The sequence below is a fragment of the Diuraphis noxia genome, unplaced genomic scaffold (assembly GCF_037042655.1).
Source record: "Diuraphis noxia isolate RWA-SAM2 unplaced genomic scaffold, SU_Dnox_SAM2 contig0002, whole genome shotgun sequence".
Taxonomy (NCBI): Eukaryota; Metazoa; Arthropoda; class Insecta; order Hemiptera; family Aphididae; genus Diuraphis; species Diuraphis noxia.
In genome coordinates this window covers 51,324,554-51,347,821 of record NW_028301712.1, presented here as the reverse complement: position 1 = coordinate 51,347,821, position 23,268 = coordinate 51,324,554, and the positions used below count along the sequence as shown (strand labels likewise).

Sequence of the window (23,268 nt, the reverse complement as noted above, 5' to 3'; positions counted from 1 at the left end):
TGATCGGTGGTAGGCTGAAAGGCTGATATGAGCTGGTAATTATTATGGGCTATGGGGTTTCAATTCGTACGTTCTTCTCATAAACCCGGATCGAAACTGGTACTTGAATACTTGAATACTTGATTTAAGCACTCAGCTGCAGTTCACCAATTTCAAATTTCGAATATGCCTCGTCATCGAGTAAGTCGGTGAAATGTGTGAGATTTGAATTCCATGATTCATGATTGAATCACTATACTATATGAGTAAAACGAAGCTGAGTGAAGACGGTATTTTAGTCTACATCTACTAGGTACTTATGACTTAACAGTACGCTTCATAGTTCATATGTTTTTTAATGTTTTTATTAAAGTAATTTATTTCACTATACGTATAAAACAACACAATAAAATGGGCTAATTTAATTTTTGACAAGAATTATATTATAATATTTTTAGGTATACAATTTATTATTGTACTTATTCGTATAATTTATTAGAACCTATAAGGCTACAATTAACTTTTTAGTAAATACTACTATATCGTCTTAAAGTGATTTACAGATTTTTTAATAGGGATGGTTGAAATTTTACTATTCTTAGATAAAGTTTATACATACATACGTTTATTTATCATGTACAGTTAAACCTCCCGTAACGGATACTTTCAAATAACGGTCAGAATGTTGGGATCGGCAACGTATGAAGTTGTTTTATTTATTTCTTAATAGCGGACAAAGTTTTAGTGACAGAGTGTCCAGTATTTAAAAGTTTCACTGTATCTTATATGACAAAAATAAGACGAAGGGGTGGATATGAGACCCTCATCCCCCCTTGAGAATACCCATGCTACCTTTTCCCCTAAAACGGTATGAATATGATTTATTAGAAGGTCCATATTATATAACTTTAAAACTAATGTGGGTTAGGTTAGGTTAATTAACATTATCTTGATTTTTAATTTGACTTAAAATATTAAACGAATGTTGAATACCCAATATGGTTTAATAGATTTAAGAATCTTGGTATACCAATTTTTTTAAATAGGCTCAGTAAAAAATTTTTTTCAAAAAATTATCAAAAAAAAAATGTAAATCTTTAATAATAGTTATCAACTTTTTAAATTTAACATGAATAATAATCAAATAAAAATAAAAGTAATTAATTGGATTATTAATATGTTAATCATAATGTAAAAAAGTCTTAAAAGAGTAATAGTAGGTACATAAATTTAACAATTTTATTAGTGAAAATAAAAGATAAATCAATTATATTTAAATTTAGTTTTGAAAAATGTATTTAACTCTCAATATCGTCAATATCTTTTTTGCATGACTTATTAGACAAGTGTGGACGATTCCCAAATTTATGTTTTGGGTCTCCGTCTTGTTGATTTTTTGGATACTTGTTTTTATATCCATGTGAGTGTTGAGAATTAATACCATTGTTGTGAAATATTTCAAAGCTGTCTTGATTTTGAGGGTTATTTTGTGGGTTTCGCCAACTTAGTTTATTACCACCAAATATTTTACTACCTCTGCCACGTATTACACTACTGAATGGTTTGCTGATAGAGTTGTTTTCTAATGACACAACATGTAAATCGTTCGAGGAACTAAATTTGTTTTCAAATTTATTTAGTTTTGTCTTTATGTTATCTGAATTATTCAAACTGTTTATTGGCTCATTTGATTTTTGTGTAGGTAATTTAAAATTATAATCAATCACTTTATGCTGGCTTGTTGAAGGTTTTATGTTTAGATCACTATGTTTTTCTGAAGACTTATTTTGATTTATTTGTTTTGAAGCAAATTGGTGTTGACGGCTATTATTAGACCCATTCTCTGACAAATCAACCTTTTGTTTTCGCCAAGATTTGTCGTCTCTATTATTATACGGTTTATTATGATGTCTTTTATTTGAATTGGCTTCATTATTATTATGAAAAGCAGTTTTTATATTATCATTAAATCGACTGTCATGAAAATGTAATTTTGATATTTTATTCAACTTGTCAAATGTGTTTTCAATCATTTTTTTTTCTTCTACACTCCATTTAATCTTGTTAGTTAATTCTTTTACATTTGCAGATAGAACATTTAAAAATTGCTTTGGTCTGAATCCGTTAACTTGAAATAATGGATGAGCAAACTAAAATCAAAAATTATAGTTGTGTTACTTTAAAATACAATAGATAAAAAAAATTTAACAATTTATTTATACAGACAGCATCAACTTATAACTTATTAATACCACACAAAAGCTTCAAAAATTATTCTGTTTCTATTATTTAAATCATAATCACACATTAATTTATAACTGTGTGCAAATGATTCATACAAGAAAAACAAGTTACTTATTATTATTATATTATCTCTCTGTATCATTTATTTGGTGCATGATATAAATGTCTTAAGCCAAAAAACCTAGTTTTCAACAATAGAAAAATCATTCAAAATCGTTTATAACATCTAAGATGATAGTTAATTCAATTAAACAATTAATGTACCTACTTTTATATCAACTATTATGTAGAAATTAAATTACGGTGAAAATTCCATGTATCTATGGTCATTTGTTTCTAGCCAAGAATTTCTACCCAAAAATTAATTTTTATCAAAATTAATTTTAAAAAAACAAATAATGATCGAAAATTTCAAATGCCTATGAATAGTTCAACTTAAGTCAAAAATTTTTGAAAATTGCATGATGGATAGAATATACTTATATAAACATTCGGTGAAAATTTCATGTATCTATGGCCATTTTAAAGTTACATCAAAATGCAAAATCGATTTTGTTGAAGACTGATTGTGCGTAAAATTTCCTGTTTTTCCCTTAATTTTTAGTTTGTTTTTCTCGATTATTTAGAAAAGTATTAAGAATTTTTTACTTTTGACCCTCCAAAGTACCAACTAGATACATTTTCTGATTGAACCAGGTACTGAAGTCAAAAATCAAAGTACTTTTACTGCCCCAAAACGTGATGACAGACAAACACAAAAAAAAAACACACATCATGGTAAAATCAATACATTCATCGCTCCGCTCAGAATCTAAAATAATCTTACAATTACTGTTCAATTGTTCAATAAAATAAAATAACATATAGTTTTGATTAGAAATGGGCCAATACTAGAACTGATACCACATATCAGTGGTATCGATATTTTTTCAAAACCGATAATATTCAATCAATACAAAAAAAAACCTATTGAAAAGCATAGTATATTAAAACATTTACAAATTCACAGGTTAAATTATCAATACTACAAATTACAATAATATTTAACGACATTATTATTTTAAAAATTTAAAATTGTAATATGTACATTTGATAACAATTAACAAATAACAATATAATAAGTTTGATTTCAATAATAGTATTAGTAAAAAATTATGATTTTTGACCTTAGACATTGATGTCATACACCAAAGATTTATCCCTGGAGAATAGCAATGCAGTTAGATATGCATATGATTACAAATTGTATTCTCTGTTTTTACTTTTACCTAATTCAGAATATTACATTCATATTTGTCTAAGTAATATTTTTCTTTCTAATAATATTTTAAAAAACAACCCAACTTCTATTCACTGTTGATTTAAATTATTAATACACTAACTGCAAAAACCAAAAATTATGTTAGTATAGTATGAAAATACATTTACATTTGATAAGAATATCAAAATTTTAGTTACAAATTTTCTGAAATTGTGTATTTAAACTGTACATTTAAAATTTCAAAAATGTATATTCTAATAATTAACTTGAAAATCATTGAAACAAGAAGTTTCCTAAAAATTTAAGCATTCCTTCAAGAGTTTATAGATACAAAGTAGTTCAATTTGAATAACTTACAATTAAATGGCGTTTTTTAAATGTATCATCAATCTCTTGATCAATGTACATTTTCAGGAAACGTATCATTTCTTTTGGATTATTTTCACAGTAATTGTAATATATCAGTATTTGTGATAAAATAATAAGCCTTCTTTTTGGGCTTGGAAAAACACCATACATCATGTCTAGTGTTTTCACAAGAGGAAATTTATCAACAGGTTGTAACAAGCACTCTACTTTTATTAATTGCAATGAACTACTAAAATGACCAGCAGCCATTCCACGAGATAAATGAATTTTTGCCTTTTCATAATCCTGAAATAAAACAATAATTTGCTTAGTTATTTTTTCTTAATAATAATTAATTGATTAATATCTTACCTTTTCATGTTTTAGATAATATTTGCCTAAAACTTGATCAACACGGCTATTTTTAACACTTTCCAATTTTTTAATTAAATTGTCCATAATAGATTTTGACAATAACTCTTTAGGATAATCAATACATGTCAGTAGACAAGAATAAAGTTGTTTTGTATCGTCATTGGCTAATTCAATTGCTTTTCTATCAAAAACCAATCATTTAAAATATACAATTGTTTAATGAAAACAAATAAATAAGTAAATAAGAACAAACGGGATTGTGAACAAAATAATAAAAATTGAAATATTTTGATTGAATAATGGTTAAAAATTAATAAATTCTGAAAGATAATTCAGTTTTTGGAAAACTATAACATGAAACATAATCTAGGGGCTTAATAATTTGTTATAGAATATTAAGTTATTATTATTTTTATTAATTCATTAATACCTTTTAGGTGATATTTACATAGAATAATTACATACTTAGTAATATCTGATGAAAGCTCATAAAATTTTTGTGATTCATCTTTGTTGTTTTTTAATTTATTAACAAATGCCGCTTCCATATATAATTTAGAAGCTTGAATTAAATGTCGAGCCTTAGTTTTTGTAGAGCATAATATTTCTGCAGCATCCATTTCATCATCTTCTGGCATTGTATATTGTTGGTAATAACGTCTTACTCGTCCTTTGGCTTTTAACCAAATGATTATCCATTCAGGTTCAGTAGAATGAAGAGTACGGGCTCGATAAGCAAAATTTAAAGCAATATCATTTCCCTTAGGAGGATATTCCATAAATATCCTGGATTTAATTGCACAAACTGCAGATTTCTCTGCTCGATTAAAACTGTTGACTTGTTTAATATTCTTTAAAAACTTAAAGAGAAAAAGGCATTAGTTTAATGATTTTTACAAATATAGTTTCTCCCTATTGATAAATTGATTTATATGATGTATAATTAATATATTTTTAAAACACGTAGGTCGCTTACTGTTAAGGATTTAATGTTTGAATTGGATCTCTATATGATCTATAATCAGTAGCATATTTTGGGTGATTTCTCGAGGGGAATCCAACATTTAATGAATATATATATAATAAAATAAAATTAGTTAATTATAAAAAAAAATGATAATACCAATATTAAGGATTTTTTTTTCAGGTGGGGGTGTTCAGACATGGAAGACACTCCTCCAAAATACGCCACTGAAGAAATATATTATTGTGTGTACTCATTATAAGTGGCTTAATCTTTAATTTTATTATATAAATTATCAATAATATTATAATAATACATAATACATGAAATATAAAATGAAAAACATTCATAGATAGCAATAGGATACTGATAATTTTGAATTCAAATCTTCCAATCTTCGCAACAAGAAAAAATTATTAAGAATCCTAGAAGATAACAAAAGCTGAATCTGAATTCTGAATCTAACTGTGAGATTAAAAAGGTTCTGGATTTACCGTAGTAATGCGTAGGATTATGTTTAGAATAAATAAGATGCATATGGAAGAGCATCAATTATTATTATTATAAGAGGGTTAAACACTTAGATTTATTTTAATAATTTTGTATACAATATATAGACTCCAAAATTACATTAAAAGTGATAAATATAACAGTAGATCATTATTAAAATAATTATTTTAATTATCATTGGTAATACCAAGATAGATATAGGAAAAATTAAAATATTTAATTAATCCAATTAGTTCTATTCAGTTATACTGTAATGACTCATTACACTTTTACAACACTAGACCATTAAATTAATCAAATCAGAATTTACGTAAGATACTAATTTTTTAAGAGGATGTCAGCGCACTATTTGTTTTCTCTGTCTGGCTCACTCGTAACATAGACAAACGCATATACGTAGAATCATTTTTTCTATATCTTGAAGTAATTTTAGAGTAAAACCTCCCATTACAAAAAAGATAGAAAATAATATTTTTGAGGGAATGACATATCGATTTGTCTAAATATTGTCTCTAAATAATTTAAACATTATTTAAATGTAGGTACAGTATTTTTTTTGTTTATTTTGAAAGTCGAATACAAAGTCAAATATCAATAAAATATAAAATCAATATGTCATTCCCTCAAAAATATTATTCTTTATCTTTTTTGTAATGGAAGGTTTTACTCTAAAATTACTTAAAGACGTAGAAAAAATGATTCTTTGTAAATGCGTTTTGTCTATGTTACGCGTGGGTCAGAGAGAGAAAACAAATAGTGCGCTGACATCCTCTTAAGCAGATTACATTTTTAAAATGTAAAAATAATTGGTATATGAATATTCAAAACATTTTATTATTTACATAGTATTTATAAACTATAGTCTTTTAGTATGCTTAAACATGATATATGATATGGTTAGTATGTATAATCATGAATACAAATTTACTTATTATAGGTTACTCAAGTTTAATTTAGTTTAATAAGTAGTAATTCAAATTTACCTTTTCTGAATCAATTTTTAATGTTAATGCAATATAAGCATTGGTGGCATGAGCAATATGGTAGTAAGCATCAGAGTACTGTTCATTTGACTCATCAAATTTACAGGTTTCCATAAATTTAAGAACATTTTCAATTTCCAAATATGATTCTTGATAACTTTTACTAATGTAAAGTTCATAACTAGCTACCAATTGTAAATAAAATCTAAAAAATAAAATAGTTTCACTCTAGATATTTTATCTACAATTGTAATTTAATCATTTTTTAGAGACAAGTCTAATATTCTACCCATTAACCAAAGATTCAATAAAATCTCATAATTCATACATTTTTGACAAAAAAAAAGAAGTTCATCATAAAAATATTTAATTAAAAGTTTGCGATCATATTTTCATAATCTATCATCCACTTGCTCCGAATCGCTCAGAGCATCAGTGTTTTGACTACCCATTTCGCTATGCCATTGTGTGCAACACTGCAAGCAAACAGTTTGATTTATAAAATTAATATGGACCTAAGTGTGAACCTTATGATTGTATTCTGATACTTATGAATTTTTGTTTATTAATAAAAAAATAACATAGAGAAATTAAGTAATAACATTGGTTTTAAATTTAAATGCTATATTAATCTAGTTAATAGTTAATATTTTTTATAGATATTATCATTATTATTAATATTAAATTTATAATCAATAGTTGTATTTAAATAAATCTGACAGATAGCTACCTATTTAAATTGAATTCATTGTTCTTGTCTATGATCATTTCTAATTTTTCATGAACTTTATCAATGAGGTTCATCATAAGGTTTTGATTAACGCCTGTTAATTGTTGGATGTCCCATGAGAAAATACTTTCATAATCTTTTTCTATTTTTCTAAGCTGTCTTTGAATGCTGTCATCCAATCCTAGTTCATTCCAGTGGTCATCATTGAAGGACAAAGCTCCCATCGAATCAGACAAGTCATCGACATAACCAGCCATTTTTCAGTATACAAAACACGAGTGTACTAAATCAATAACATAGTTATTACAAGTGCATTCATTCGAAATTTTTAGCTGTAGCTGTCATTAAACGTATGATAAAATGATAAATTTAATATTGTCGAAAATTCAAAACTAAGTACCAAACATTGGAATGCTTACTCATAAATTCGTCAATTATAGATGGAAAACAAGTGAGAGCAGCGAAAACTTGAATTTATCACTGAAAAATTTAAAATAGTAAAAATAAGAACAAGTACAATCAAATAATAAAGTCCAATGTTCAATTATTAATGCCGACCATTGAAAGTGTTTCTAGTTGTTGGTTATTTGTGGGCTCGTTTCAATACTATAAGAAACTACCTACTATAGATAAATAGATAGAAGTCTGGATAGAAGTATTAATTTCTATCATGAAACTACTTACCAATAAATATTCAATACAATATATTATTCCGATTTCTGCTATCTCGATTTAGTCGATTTTCCGTACAAAACTCGAACGTATCGGACGTTATTAATTATTAATTAACATTGTCATAATGCCATCTTACGTATTTACTATTTAGCTAATGGCTAGTGAGCCATTAACTATTAACTACTACTATTCATCTGGTTCTATCGCCTCTACAGTCTATACAACTATACAAGAAACGAAATAAGCAATATTTGCTGGGAGTTTGTATAATGTGCCTACTGTGCATAATCTCAATATTTATTTATTTTATTTTATTATTTTCATTCTGAGTAAATAATAAAATGAATGATATCGTCGTCGCGACATTGCGGCAGAAAATAATAAATTATTCGAATCTGAATAACAGACGAGAATATATTTTACTTTCATAATTTGGGCAAGGAACATTATGCTTTAAAAATATACGCATTTATGGCTTATGCCTTTAACATTTACCATAATATTACAATATGCTAGTATATGCTTAAATATGCCGTTTAAGTTTAAAAGTATTGCCGGAGCGATATCAGTGGAGTGAATAACGTATAATTAATATAGGTATATCATGTGTATGTATGAGGCTTAGATCATATAGTATATGATCTAAGTTATGAGATATATTCGTGTACGATCACTGATAAAATTAAAATGTTATTTAATCTGCAGTATTACTTTATATTATTATTATATAGTATATAATTTATATATTATATATTATTATTATATAGTTTATAATTATATTATATAAATAGTATTACTATTATATTATTGTTCTATGGTATTTGGTATTACAGAGTAAAAATCAAGTTTAGTCATGATCACGAACTGTTGTAAGCAGAGTATTATAACTTATTATAATTATATAATATATATTATAACGTTGTAAGATACAAGAATATACAATATTATACGAATTGAATTTGAATATCTATATTATCACAACTTAATGTAGTTTGTGGTGATAATATTATCATTTATCAATGACAACTTAACAATATTCTGCCTCTATAGTAACTACTACTACCACCTACTACCGTAGTACCATCTTGGCGTCTTGACTTATCCAGATTTTCAGTTATTTTATTAATTATTACCTACTTATTTGTTAATATAAAGTGTCACTGTTATAATACACTAATTAATATTATAAATGTAAAGTATATTATACTGTTATTTGATTTACTATCATGGTTATGTACCTACTTAAAACTTATTAAAAAACTTAAGATAAAATATTTATTATTTAACTGTTACTTTTCAGTATTTAAACTCTAGTAATAAATTATTAATAAATTTGTTCTTGTGTTCTGTTCTCTGGCACGTCAATATTTAATATTTTACATGTTTCAAATTGGGAAGTTTAATATAATAACACCTACCAACAGTATATTATTTAGGAATAATTTGTGCTCAAAATAAGGAATTTGAGTACCTACATAATATTAACTTACAAAATCAGTTTTGAAATGTCAAAAAGAAATAAAATTTCGTATATCAAACCACGAGAACCATCATTTTTAACAAAATTAAAACAAGAAGCCAACTATAAAGAAGGACCTACTGTTGATACAAAAGTGGGTATTATTTATTATTTATTACTTAAAACTGAATATTTCAAAGCTTATAATTAAGCTTAGGCGTGTTTTTATTTAAAAATGTAATTAGGTAGTACCATTAACTATAAATACCATAGAATGGAGTTAATCTAAAGGTTATCTTATTTTACAAAATATTTCTTAAAATAATGAATTTAAAATTCTTTAAAAAAAATTCAATCTAGCCAATACATTTAACTCCTCAAAATTATATTTGTTTTTTTAGCTTTTATATAAAATTTATGATTGTCTGAAGTTAAGCACAAAGTGGGATAACAATAACTACAGACACCCTTAAAAATTTATAGGAAACTGATAATACAATTTTAATTCTAATTAATGTCAAATAATAATTAAATAAAAACAGGTTTATTGAACCTAATCTTTAAAAAAAGCATTTAGGATAAAAAAAACTAAAGAACTATTAATTGTCATGCACTAATTCAGTGATATTCAAAATTACAAACAAAACACCACTTTTTTAAACTTATCATTGTTATTTAATTGATTTTTTAATTTACTTTTATTTATACTATTTATACCTACTCATCTATAGCATACAACATTGTATAGTCATTGAAAAAAAATCATGCTTCAATAACATTAATGAACAATGTTTTATGCATATTATCAGTTTTTAATTATAAAAATTAGAGTTTTTATCTTTTTGAATACAATCATTTACCTAGATAGCGATATTATGAATTTAATTTGGAGATATGTAATATCAACCAATGTAGTTTTTTCTTTTGAAATGCCTACCTATGGTATTTTGTAATAATGTACACAATTCATAAATTCCTTTATCAAAAAATTGTATATAAATTAAAAACTGTTTGGTACCAAATTAAAACTTAAATAGTTTAGGTTTAAATGTAATATAACAACTATTTACTTAATATATTAAGATTAACAAAAATAATGTATATAATCTACTAAATATTTTAATTGTTTTTAGAAAATTGCTCTTCCAACTTATGAAGATGACGAATCATACGATGATGACAACCCTACTGTGGTTGTATTAACTGAAGGTGATTTAACTTCTGAAGAAGCTTCCAGAGAGGCATTAGCCAAAGAACAAGGTATAAAATCTTTAAATCATACAAAATGTATGTTTTAAATAGATACTTATATTATACTTGATATATTATTTTCGAGACTATTTTCTTTTACTTGTAAATACTTAAAAAAAATTCTTTTATCTGCAAAATCTTTATGGTAAATATTAAAACAATATTTAAATATATAATGGATATATTTTCAGAAGAAAACAGTAAACCAGCAGATTTATCTAAGCGTATAATCTTCAAACGTCCAGCTAAAACTACTCCTCAATCGGAAGAAAAGCATAGAGTGAATAAAAAGAAAAAACGAACAGAAAAATTAGTTCTATCTTTTGATGATGAAGAAGAGTATTCTTAAGTATGGTTTTCTTAAAATGTATTAATTTATTTGATAGTCAAAACTAGTTTTCTCTAAATCCATTGACACAAAATATGCTCTACAGTTTGGGAGAGGGCTACGTTATTTTGATAAAATTAGAGAAATGTCTTTCTTATGGTTAACATTTAACATCATCTTTTCAGTTTTTCAGGGATGGGGGTAAACAATTTTTAAAGCGTTAAAGTGTTACCCACCCATTTGCACCTATGAATAATTTATTACAAAAGTACCTATATCATTAGATCAATTTAGTTTATTCCAAAACATTTTGACACTAATTTGTAATTTGGCTTTCTAATTTGCCAATTTATGTTTTTAAAATATTTTTTATTTCTTTAATTAATGGTGATAAGTATTATTATTAATTGAATTATTAGCTTGTAATAAATAAATTATAAATACTTTTTTGATAATTATTTTTCAAAGTGTGTTATATAATATTTTTTGAATAATTAACTGAATAATATTTTCTCTTTGTTATTAAAGTATTTTTTATCTTAAATTTATAAATAGGAACTATCATAAATATTTATTGAAGATTTATTCTAAATATAGAACTCAATTAGTTTAAATATTTATTATTGAATTATTTAAATGTAAATAACATTAATATTTTTTATTTTTTTAGGATACTTCTAAATTACTTTCATTTATCAAGACATGGTTGAGTGATAGTTGATTGCAACAATGACTTTTTCTAATAAACATCGATATATGTATATAATATAGATTTATTTTAATAAAAAATGTACATATATAATGTCAATATATTTTTATAATAAATTATGATGATTTATTTGATTGTTAAAAGAAATTTTGGAAGCTTATATATTCAAAAATGGCAATTAAATTCACTAAAATATTTAAGGGTAAATTTATTTCAGATTTATTTAAATTTTGTATACAATTTAAAAAAAATATCTGCTATATTATTATAAATTCTATCCCAATTAATCTAATTATCGAATAGTAATAAACAATATAATTTCTTTGACTTATGTATTTTTATTTTGAATAAATGTTATAACTTATAACCTATAACTACTTAAAACTTATTTTACATCACATGTACCTAATTATTTCTATTATCATTACATTTAATAATAAATGAAGTGCAGAATTTTCTAAAAAAAAATTAAAATATGTCATATATAAATTTTTTTATAAATATGCAAGAAAATTTCAATTATTTCTTCACAAATCTGTATTTATATTCAAATATTATAAAAAAGGTATTATAAATTATTATATTTTAATTATTATGAAAATAAATAACTATATGCATTTTCAGATTTTCTTCAGTGAAGCTGTGGCGTTTATCTGTCAACAAATTTAAAATACTGAGAACGATAATTTATTTTGACGTTAAACAAAGTTGTTGAGTGTTGATAAACTGTATCATTGGTAATATGAAGCTAAGCTTAACGTTTTAGCTTAATAGTACTGTATTAATTTGCCATAGAATATAGAATTACCAGGCCTTTATTTTTATTAATAAGATCATGTAACTTTGTTTGAAGTGTTGCCTCCTTTGATCCAGGAATAGCTTGATTTTTTTCTTTTATTTCATCATTTTTGAAATACTTTAATTGAATGTGATAATTTGAATTTCTAGTTTCTTTATTGTTAATTGCTATCACTAAAAACTGCAGATGAGTAGGTATAAATGTTATTAAATTAACAACAGTATCTCAGTACCATATTATCTTCAATTATATCTAGACATTTTTTTACAACGTTCATCATATCCTTTCCCAGTCTTTCAATGACTTTTATATTTGCTAAAATGATCTGTGTAATAATACTTATAACGATGCACAAGAGACCATGTCAAATCAAACTTACATATTTTTGGTATGATTTCCACTTTAAGGCTGTCATATAGTATGCGGTCTACCGGAAAATTCGTTCTACCAGCCGCTGTAGGATGCGGTCTATCTGTGGTTTTTACATATTAGGCTTAAGTTTATTATTTTTAATAGATACACTTTAATATTTTTCGATCTTTTAGATGCTCTTTATCTTAATTGCATTATACATAGATAACAATACTTCAACATTTTGTAAAAGTATTGGCTCAATAGCTCAGTATGCCATTTATAATTGCGCAACACCACATTTTAACATCATATTTTATACACACAATATGTTGGCAAAAGTAATAATAATTAGTAGTGACGAATCTACCACAATTTTTTTAATCAGCAAAAATCTTGTGGCAAATAATGAAAATGCCGAATGTATTAAGTGTGGAAGTGCAGCTATGAATTTATACCTACGTAAGGAGAGAGGTTAGGAAACTGAGTTTTACGTTGTAAGAGAAAGGGACGTCAAAAAAAATAAATTTTTTACCAGGCATTATTTCTACAATAATTATACTATAATATTATGATATTTTTAATTTATTTATTCGCGGTAGACCGCATACTATATTCGTAAATCGCCGGTAGACCGCATATACTATATATATGACAGCCAGCTTACACAGTAATAAGAGTGATCAGAGTAAGATCTTAAATAAAATATGCTATTGCATAGAAATCTGCACTTTATTTAATGAGTAATGAAATAAAAAAATATATTTATTAGCATCAACAAATTTTTTCTCAAAATATATTTTATTTACAATAATATTTAATATTTATTATCAGGGCTATAAATTTAATGAATCGCGGATATATTTAATAAATAATAACATTATTCACTTTAAAAAATAAAAATTGTTATTAAAATAATAATAATAAACCAGTCTTTTTAATAATATATACTTAATTTATTATTTTAATAGCAATTTTTATTGTTTTAAGTATTTTAGTTAATAAAAAATATACATTTATTATTTATAATTTATAATATTCATGAAAATCAAATGAAAATTTGTATATTTTATCTTATTTAAAAAAAAATGATGCATATGAAATAATGAAACTAGATATTTTGGTGCTAGTTCGGTATGCATTCTACAGGTTTTGCCGTTCTACACTCGGTTTACGTTTTTGGAATATTTGACAAAAATAATCTACCTTGTTTTTATATATGATATGTTGGGTTTTTCTTTCAACTTTATTATCTTATATTTATTACTGTAGTAGTTACTTTTTACTGTAATTTCTACTATACATTTTATTAGGACTCAGAAATGCAAGTAAAACGACGGAAATGGGCTAATGTGAAAATTGTCGGTGTCCAAAAGAAGGCTGCAACAAGATCGACATGGGCTAGTGGCAGATTTTTTAATTTCACTGACTTGAACCAACGTTGCAACAGTGGGTTAACACTTATTCAAATTGTTGAATTTGTATTGGAATTGCCTACTCATACGGCAATGCATCGGACATGAAGAAGTAAGGAGTGTGTTCAAATTGACGAAGCTCGTTTCGCTGGCCAATGGAAGTACGATAGGCGTAGACCATTAGCTGGAGACGCTCCTCCATCCTTGACAGATATAAATGCCAATAATAAAATAATATGTAGAGCGCATACCGAACCAGAATAAACTTGTCTGTAGAACTATCACCGACATTTTTAAAAATTGATCAAAAGTTTTTATAATACCTATGAAATTAAAAATGATAAGTGTCCAGTATCCAGATTAAAAAAAAATTTTGGACTTGTCTTGAAAAATGTCAAGTTTAACATGGTACTGTGGACGTAAAAGTTAAATTATTAAATATTCACGTTTATGCGCAACGGCGTAACGCGTAGACGGTAGAAATAGTCCTAAGAAATAATATGTAGGTACCTACAATTAATAAAAAAATGATAATTGTCACCTGTCCAAATGCCAATGACGCTGCAATAAAGGTTGGCGCCGCGGTAATAAGTCGTGATGCACTTGCGCTACATATAATAGCCAATAGGTAACAATCACGACGTCCGTGCAAAGACAACGACCACTACGATATATAGCTTAATATAATATTATCATGTTATGTACGTGAATCGGAATCAGTTGCATTGCATATGTTTAATTTTTATCTTCGAAAAAATTATTTGTTGTTCTCAACAAACTAGAAAAATAGAAATGCATTTCAATGCGATTATAAATTTATAAATTACTTATTTTTCAATTTTTACTTATTTTGGATTTTTTTTGGTTATAATATCTTCTTGTATTATAGGTACCACACATTTTTATATATATTAGAGTGAAATTTATGAATTTTTGATGTACAGTAAAAATTAAAAATATAATTGTTAAGAAAAAAAATTGACTGCATAGGTACCAACTAACATTTTAGATATTTCTATTTTCTTTTAAAAATATTTATACTGTGCATACTGCAGTATACGTACCTATATGTATTGCAAATTGGCAAATATTATAAATTATAATTATAGCCTATAAGTAGATACTAATATATTATATACATATTGTAATGATTCGATGTAGTGGTGCAAATCTGGTTATATACCTATATGGCTATATACGTATCCCCTGTGGCCCTGTACTTATATAAGAATAAAATAATTTGGTGGTAGATACTAGATAATAATACGGTGTTATCCTAGAAGCTCATGCAGGGGTCAGCGATTAGTTTCTAAAGGAATTCTGATGATTCGAAAAAATAAAATTTGGTGATCCATTTATTTCCCCACAACGCGGTGGTCTAGACATTGGCCGCCAGCTATTTTGCCAACCCCTGTAGTAACTGATATAGGTTATATAAGTTATACTTAAATCATTTTATCGCTAACTTAACATTCTATTATAGGTAATTAACTCGTCAATTTACATTTAAAATATGTATCCACCCAAGGTACCAAGCACATGTAAACCAGACTGATAATACCTATCGTTTTTAAATTGTGTAATTTTTTTTTTTTTTAATTTGTATGTATACTTATTTTTTGAATAGGTATAATTAAAAATTAATTGAGTACAATTTTGGATATTTTTTATGGAAATATTTCAGTAGGTACCTACTTACAATTTACAAGTATTTAAAGTATTTTACTTACTTTAGTGCTAGGTACAATTTCCGATTCCTAAATTATACATACATAATCAAATATAATATATTAATATATAGGTACATAACCTATATTTAATTTATAATAATAGTACCTATTATTGTTAAAATTAATATTTCATTTGCGAGATTCCATTATTAAATACGTTCGTGAAGTTAACCATACGAAATTCAAACCGGCATCAAAATTTTGCAATTTTTATGCAATTAATTGCAAGTCTCGGGAAACAATTTGCAATCCTTCAAGAGGCTTGTAGAAACAGAAACACTTATGGGGAGGGGCGTCTTCATGTAACCCCTTCCCTCGTTTGATGTCATGGTCCCTTAGACTTCAAACTACAATTGATTGATCGGTTTCAATAAAGATAGTAGACCTTTCCCTATAATATATTATCGCAGCTATTTTACTGAATATGTTTTTCTATTTTTACATTGAAACTTTTGCAGTGTAATTTTTATATTTCCACAGAGCATTTCTTAAATTTATATAAATACCTATATATTTAAGCAAGTTTTTTAATGGATACCTATATTTTGATAAATTCTATCGAGAGTAGGTTTTTGATTTAAAAATTTAATTTTTTCAATTTTTTGAATTTTCAATTCAAATGTATAAAAAAATCCTGTTAAAAATAATAAAAATACATATATTATCTAGTTAAGTTGTGAAAATGTCCAAGTAAATAATATAATACATTTTCGTGAAATTATAAACAATTTTTGAAAATATTAAAATACATAATGATAAATAATATAATAATACTTGGTGGGGCCATGTGGAGGGGGGGGACTTCACGAACGCTTATTAAATGGTAATTATATCATCAGTGACGACAGTCATCATATAATTTGTTTTATGATGTTTATACTGAGCACAACAATAAAAATATGAAAACATTGAAAACGATATTAATGCCGTTGAGGTGCGAAATAATTGTCAAACAAATGGGAGTTGGTAATTTGCACCAAATTAAAGATATGTAATTTGCACCACTGCAGGTAGTCGAAAATAGAATTTGTAATTTGCACCAAAATGATTATTTATTTGTTCGATTGTCGAATATTCATTATAATAATAATAATACGATTTAATAACATATAATTTTTTTAATTGGCCGACTTTTTTTTATATTCATAATTATACAATTTTATATAAACGTAGTACTTACATCAATATGTGTATAAGCTCAGCTATTTTATAAATACAAGTAACAACTAAACTAAGTTTACATTAGGATATAAAAATTTGTAAGTTTGTATTAACTATCGAAATACATGGAAAAAAAAAATCGATTTTAATTTTTGTGCAAATTACAATTACTATTTCTTACTACTTGAGGATGGTGCAAATCACATATCTTTATTTTGATGCAAATTACAAACGCATTTTAAAAAAATTGTGCAAATTACACATGTTGCAAATATTTTGGGTCAATTTTGGTGCAAATTGACTACAGCCAAACAAATAAAGTCACTGTTTTCGAAATGCCGGCACGAAAGTTTTTGCACGCACATCGTTGCCGTCATCCCTGGTGGCTGGCACATACAGTTTACACGCATAATTAATTATCATTATAATATCTATACCTACGCCCAAGCGTAAGTTATCGTTACTGGCGCCGCAACACAGTTTAATAATATTATTAGGTGCGACGGCTATACAAACGTGCTGTGCAAAAATCGTAATTCGCGAAAACATATTATACTCTTGGCATTAAACGAGGTCGTTCAGCGGTGGCTCAGTCCACGCCGGGCAAAATTAGTTATAAAAATAAACGTGGCGGCGGGGCCAATCGGCGCATGTATGATTTATAGGTAACACCATTGCCGTAGTCGTCAATACACTATATAGGTATCTATGTCTACCTATAGTTATATCGTTATATCGCCTATATCATCTCATCGTTTGTTATTGTCCTTTTAATATTATAACATCGTTGTTTTAACCGCTGACGCAATACGGCGCAGTTGTGCACAACACCGGCCGTGCAGCTTCCGCGACCTACCGCATTTGATCACCGCTCACCGTTCAAACGATCATCATGACGGCCGATGTGCGGCGCCGATGCCGCAGAAGTGATGATCATCACCATCTGAAAACGACGTCGACGACCGTCACCCTCACCGTCGTGATGATCTTCGCCGCCGTCATCACGGCGGCACGCGGCACCACTTTCGAGGGCGGCGAGACGGCCACAATGCCACCAGACGAAACGGTGTACATGATCGAAGAGGTGGCCGCGTGGAACGCGACTGCTGCGGCCGCTGGAGATTACTCGTATGAAGATTACGATTCTACTACCGCGGACGCTTTACAGATGTCCGGTGATCGCTATTCAACGAAACCGGAAAAGACCTTTGCATCACCGCCCGTCGACGTCAGCATCGTGGTGCCCACCGCCACCACTACTACGGAAGTATCCGTCACCAACACAACCACCATTACCGCCACTACCACCACAACCGCTGCAGCCGATACAAAAGCTGTGTATACTACCACGACCACGGTGGTCCAGCCGTCCACGTCCGCGACAACGGTCGTTACAGCCACCGACGTCACAACATTCCCGACAGCAACCACCGAATCTGGGGTGTTGATGCAGGTTGCAAGTCCGCTGGGCTACGGAGTGACGAACGTCACCACCGTCGTCACTACGCCCGCACCGACGACTCCAAATTCTTCGGTTCCGCTGTTGCAGTGTTGGCGGTGGACTGCAACCTTATTGCTGTCATTAGCTTTCGTCACTAACTTTGCGTCATAACAACGGCTGCTGCAGTGTATGGTAAACGCTCATAGCAAAACGCTACAACTATACTTTAATATGAGGTATACAACCACTCCACGCGCATAAATATTGTTAAAATTATTTTTTGTAGGGTGGGGGGGTAGAAATATAAATTAACACGTATTTACATATAGGTAGTTTATTATATATACAAGGCTAAGTTAAGAAATGTTTCGGCAGGGGTAGTAACCTCCCCTAAATGTATATCTATAGACGACTCGTAATCTGCCTCGTATCAATCGTCATGATTGGCGTTTTAAAATAATATTAATGAAGAGTATAATATTTACTCATCATGAAATTGGTATGTCGTATGTATATCTGCTATAACTTTTATTATTATAAGGCACGAACGGCTGTCTTTTAAACTTCCCGAATCAAATGAATTTTTCGTTTTGTCGATCGTATACTCGTAATATTTTTTTATTCAGGTGCACCGGAAACACGACGTCAATTCGATTTTGTAAATACTATTTTTCTTTTTCAATAATTACAAATCCCTTCTTAGCTAGCGCACGCTAAATAACCAGGTGCGTCGATTCCATTATTATTATTTCTGCACTTTTGAAGTCTTGAAAATAATTTACCATCTTAAAAACGACGATTTATCCTATCGAGATTTTTAAATTTTCATTACTTGTCGACTGCCTTATTACCTATCTATTGAACGTCGTATTTTACTGAGTATATTATATTGTGTAAATCATATTGAATTTTATATTAAACCGTTCTAGCTGATGCATATTTTTCGTTGTCATCATTACCTATATTATTTATTATTTTATATAAATTAACAATGCACTGATGATCAATTTTATTATTGTGATCGCACGAACGCCATGAACTAAAATACTATATAATAGGTAGCTTTAAAATATATTTTGTGGATTGTTGCATTGCCTGTAATTTCGTGATAATATTTTAAGAGTTATATATTCAAAGAATCCTAATATAAAGTTTATTTCACAATATTACCATTAGATTTTTATAGGTATACATATATATATATGTGCTTGGGTTGCCTTTAGCTAAAACGTGAGACTTTTTGCACGATCTCTAGCCAAAAGTATTACAACACAATTTCGCGTGAGTTCCTTTATTAGCTCGACCTGCAGAGCTTCCCTCCTTTAAACTTTTTTATATAAGTACACATATAATGAAATTTATACATAGAAATCCTTTGATGTTTTTATAATTGCCAATTGGCATGGCATTGTTTGACGGAATCGAATTCTTTTCGCCAATTTCGTTATATTATAAATTATGTAATTTATTTAAATGTAATATTTAATAATATACCTAATGGCTAATATATTATTATATAATAATTTTAATAGTTTTAAAAATGTGTACTTGTAATATGTGAACTTATGTATATATATATATAGTTGTAAAATAGTCAGTGAATATAATTTTGTGAATTTTACAAGTAAACTGAAAAAAATATAATTTAAAAATTAAATTTATTCTTCAGTACACCTACATTTACGGGCCACGTCATATAATAAAACATTTCAATAAAATTATATTGGCTACCCTTACGTTTAACTTAGATTATTTTTAAATATTGAATAAATTTAGGTAATTTGTAAATTTTTTTACGAACTGCGTGGCATTCATACTAATTATTTACAAAAAAAGATTGTTTTAGAAAAAATTGTTTTCGTAGTATATTAATTTGCATATTTATATAAGTATCATGATTTTATTTATTTAGGTATTTACTATAAACCATATAATTCATAGGAATCGTATCATATATTGATTAATTATTATTCATACTCGAAAAATTGGCATAGAATCGATATTCATTTATATTTTAATAAATATACTGCTAGTAGTTATTGGTTAGAACAAGATATACAGTAGTTTGTGTTTATAAACAGATTTTAATTGAAATAATTTGCACAATATATGTATATTCTAATTTGAAATCAAAAATAACATTTTATTTCAAGTTTTTAAGATACATGGAGAATGAATAATATTTGTTTTCCTTATTATATTGGAATAATTATAGTAGTAATGGCTCACGTGTTTATGTTTATTGTTTAAATACTTCTATTCCATATGGACTATATAATATTAGGTATTTTTTTTATGTATTTATTTGGGCGAGACCGTTTTCGACCAAAAATGTACCCTTCCCTTTTCGGCCGATTCACTTTTCGACCAAATTTAAAAAAGACTGATTCCCTTTTCAGCCAAAACAAAAATTTATATAATGTATGTAAAAAAAATAAAATAATTGCTGCTACATAATATAGTTTTTTATAAGTTGCATAAAATGTTGTAAAATAACAATACTCGTAAAAATACAATTCGCGACAAAATTATTTACAAAGCGATATTAATTTTACACACACACTAAAAATTATCCCTATTATTTCATTTATTAAAATTTTGAAGATTTTTCGAATCGAATTCAAATTTCTTGGTACTATTCAGTACCAACTTATACTTTTAATAATTTGTAAAAATTACATAATTATATAATTGCCATAATTTTACGAAAAATTTTGTTTTTGGTCGTAAAGGGAATCAGTCTTTTTAAATTTGGTCGAAAAGGGAAGGGTTCTTTTTTATCGAAAACGGCTATGCCCATTTATTTGTATTCAAATTTAAACTTAAAAGACGTTTTACTTTATTGTTCTTTCATTATAAAGTTGTTTTTAAGCATACCGGATTAATATAATATTTCTCGGATTTGTTTATTTCAATAAGAATTGATGGCAAATCAAATTTATAGAATAACCCAATAAATGCTTTTTTGAGTTGTTTGCTGAATTAAATTATAATTTTATAACTATATGTATATATTTAATACTGTTATACTGTTATACGCTATTAAAGCGTTATTTTGTATTCCTTGGCTATGAAAAATCCAGTATCTACCTTAAAAAAAACCTAGTAGGTACTTACATAAAAAAATATTTTTATACAACAATTTTGTTAAGGAAAAAGACAATTTTTGTATAAAAATTAAAAGCATTTCAGTATCATATTAATTTATTTTTAAATACGAGATTCATATGTGTCCTGTGTCTATTCATCCATAACAAACAAAAAATTGTTGATGTAATGATATTTCTTCCCCTTGTCATATTTACCTTTTACAATAATTTATTTGTATTGTATCAGTGGTTAATAATATAATATTTAGCATAATTCTAATAGCCTAGAGCAGGGGCGTATTTAAGGGAGGGGCACATGGGGCCCGTGCCTCCCCCATTCGCTGTATTTTATACTTATTTTTATTATATGAGAAATTTTACAACTCTACGCCCCATGTACGCAAATTTGAACTTTTTGCTTGTGCCCCCCCCCCCCCCCTTAAGACATTTCTAAATACGCCCCTGTGGCCTAGAGTACCTATTAGTTACCTATTTCCTCTGAGTACCTATTACCCGTATAATAATATTATATATCTAGTTCGACCGTTAAGAGGTACGACAATCATGTATGAATCCCAACGGACAGCAGCAGAAGCGAAATATTAAATTTGCATCCGAAGAAATAATTACGACGAACGTCGACGACCACTGCGCGTTGCGGTTATTTATTATTCATTATTTCTTCGACATAAGATGTACCCAGACAATTAGCGACGGTTTCCGGATACGTATAATACATAGGTACCTATAACAGTAAACACTGCATGTACGTATAAATGGCTATTATGAAGTCGCATCGTTAAGATGTGCGCGTCGTGTTTCCATCTAATGAATAGCGAGATACCGATCGTGCGAAATCCGGATTGATCTCATAGGTATGTTATAACTTATAAAAATATAATAAAACAATGAGAACTGCCTACATATTATAATTTGAGAACGAAAATAAAACCGACAACTCGTCTCCGTACAAAATACAATAGACTTATATTATAACAATGTATGCACTTAAATATACATTATCTTAGATAGATGTGTGTGTCGTAAGTGAATATAACATGTTACGCATACGCATTTAATTAAAACTGTTATACATAATGTAAGTAACCTACTTGATTTATTTTAAAAACGTATACACACGTTGACTATTGAAACGACAGGCAAATAAGTTCATGACTTATTGTGTGCACACCATTGACGAATGAAAAAAAAAAATAACCAACGTCGTATCCGTATAATATAATATGTACAAGAACTTAACAATATTAATTGTGAATTCCGCTTCAACTAGTATGCCCGACTCTGTGGTTTACGTTTACCTATAACTTCACTATTTTCAACGATGATCTATATTACATTTTCGGGACGGACTGAAGAATAATGTAATAATAATAATAATAATAATACGTAATATAATAGGTAATTCTAGTGCATCCAGAGTGCCACCATTTTTAGCACATTCGTAC

At 27.6% G+C, this 23,268-nt stretch overlaps 3 protein-coding genes across 4 annotated transcripts; 2 read left to right on the top strand and 1 right to left on the bottom strand.

Moving 5' to 3' along the window:
* Positions 1-1,052: 1,052 nt before the first annotated feature.
* On the bottom strand, positions 1,053-8,671 carry LOC107171535 (uncharacterized). 2 transcript variants are annotated; one of them, XM_089219321.1, is made up of 8 exons: positions 8,079-8,671; positions 7,814-7,874; positions 7,395-7,677; positions 6,665-6,869; positions 4,673-5,067; positions 4,205-4,388; positions 3,842-4,138; positions 1,053-2,129 (listed from the first exon to the last, which is right to left on the bottom strand). In XM_089219321.1, the coding sequence occupies exons 3-8, from the start codon at positions 7,649-7,651 to the stop codon at positions 1,278-1,280; spliced, it is 2,190 nt and encodes a 729-aa protein (XP_089075447.1). In that variant the 5' UTR covers positions 7,652-7,677; positions 7,814-7,874; positions 8,079-8,671; the 3' UTR covers positions 1,053-1,277. The 2 variants fall into 2 exon arrangements, with proteins under 2 accessions (XP_089075447.1, XP_089075448.1); XM_089219322.1 differs by lacking the exon at positions 8,079-8,671 and adding an exon at positions 7,953-7,975.
* A 462-nt stretch (positions 8,672-9,133) lies between these two features.
* Positions 9,134-12,190, top strand: LOC107171536 (uncharacterized protein KIAA1143 homolog). The gene is made up of 4 exons (XM_015521784.2): positions 9,134-9,682; positions 10,662-10,788; positions 10,971-11,128; positions 11,778-12,190. Exons 1-3 carry the CDS (start codon positions 9,575-9,577, stop codon positions 11,126-11,128), a joined length of 393 nt encoding a protein of 130 aa, XP_015377270.1. The 5' UTR covers positions 9,134-9,574; the 3' UTR covers positions 11,778-12,190.
* Positions 12,191-17,930: 5,740 nt separating this feature from the next.
* Positions 17,931-20,265, top strand: LOC149058642 (uncharacterized). Its single transcript, XM_089221436.1, has one exon. It carries the CDS (start codon positions 18,165-18,167, stop codon positions 18,882-18,884), a length of 720 nt encoding a protein of 239 aa, XP_089077562.1. The 5' UTR covers positions 17,931-18,164; the 3' UTR covers positions 18,885-20,265.
* Positions 20,266-23,268: the final 3,003 nt, after the last annotated feature.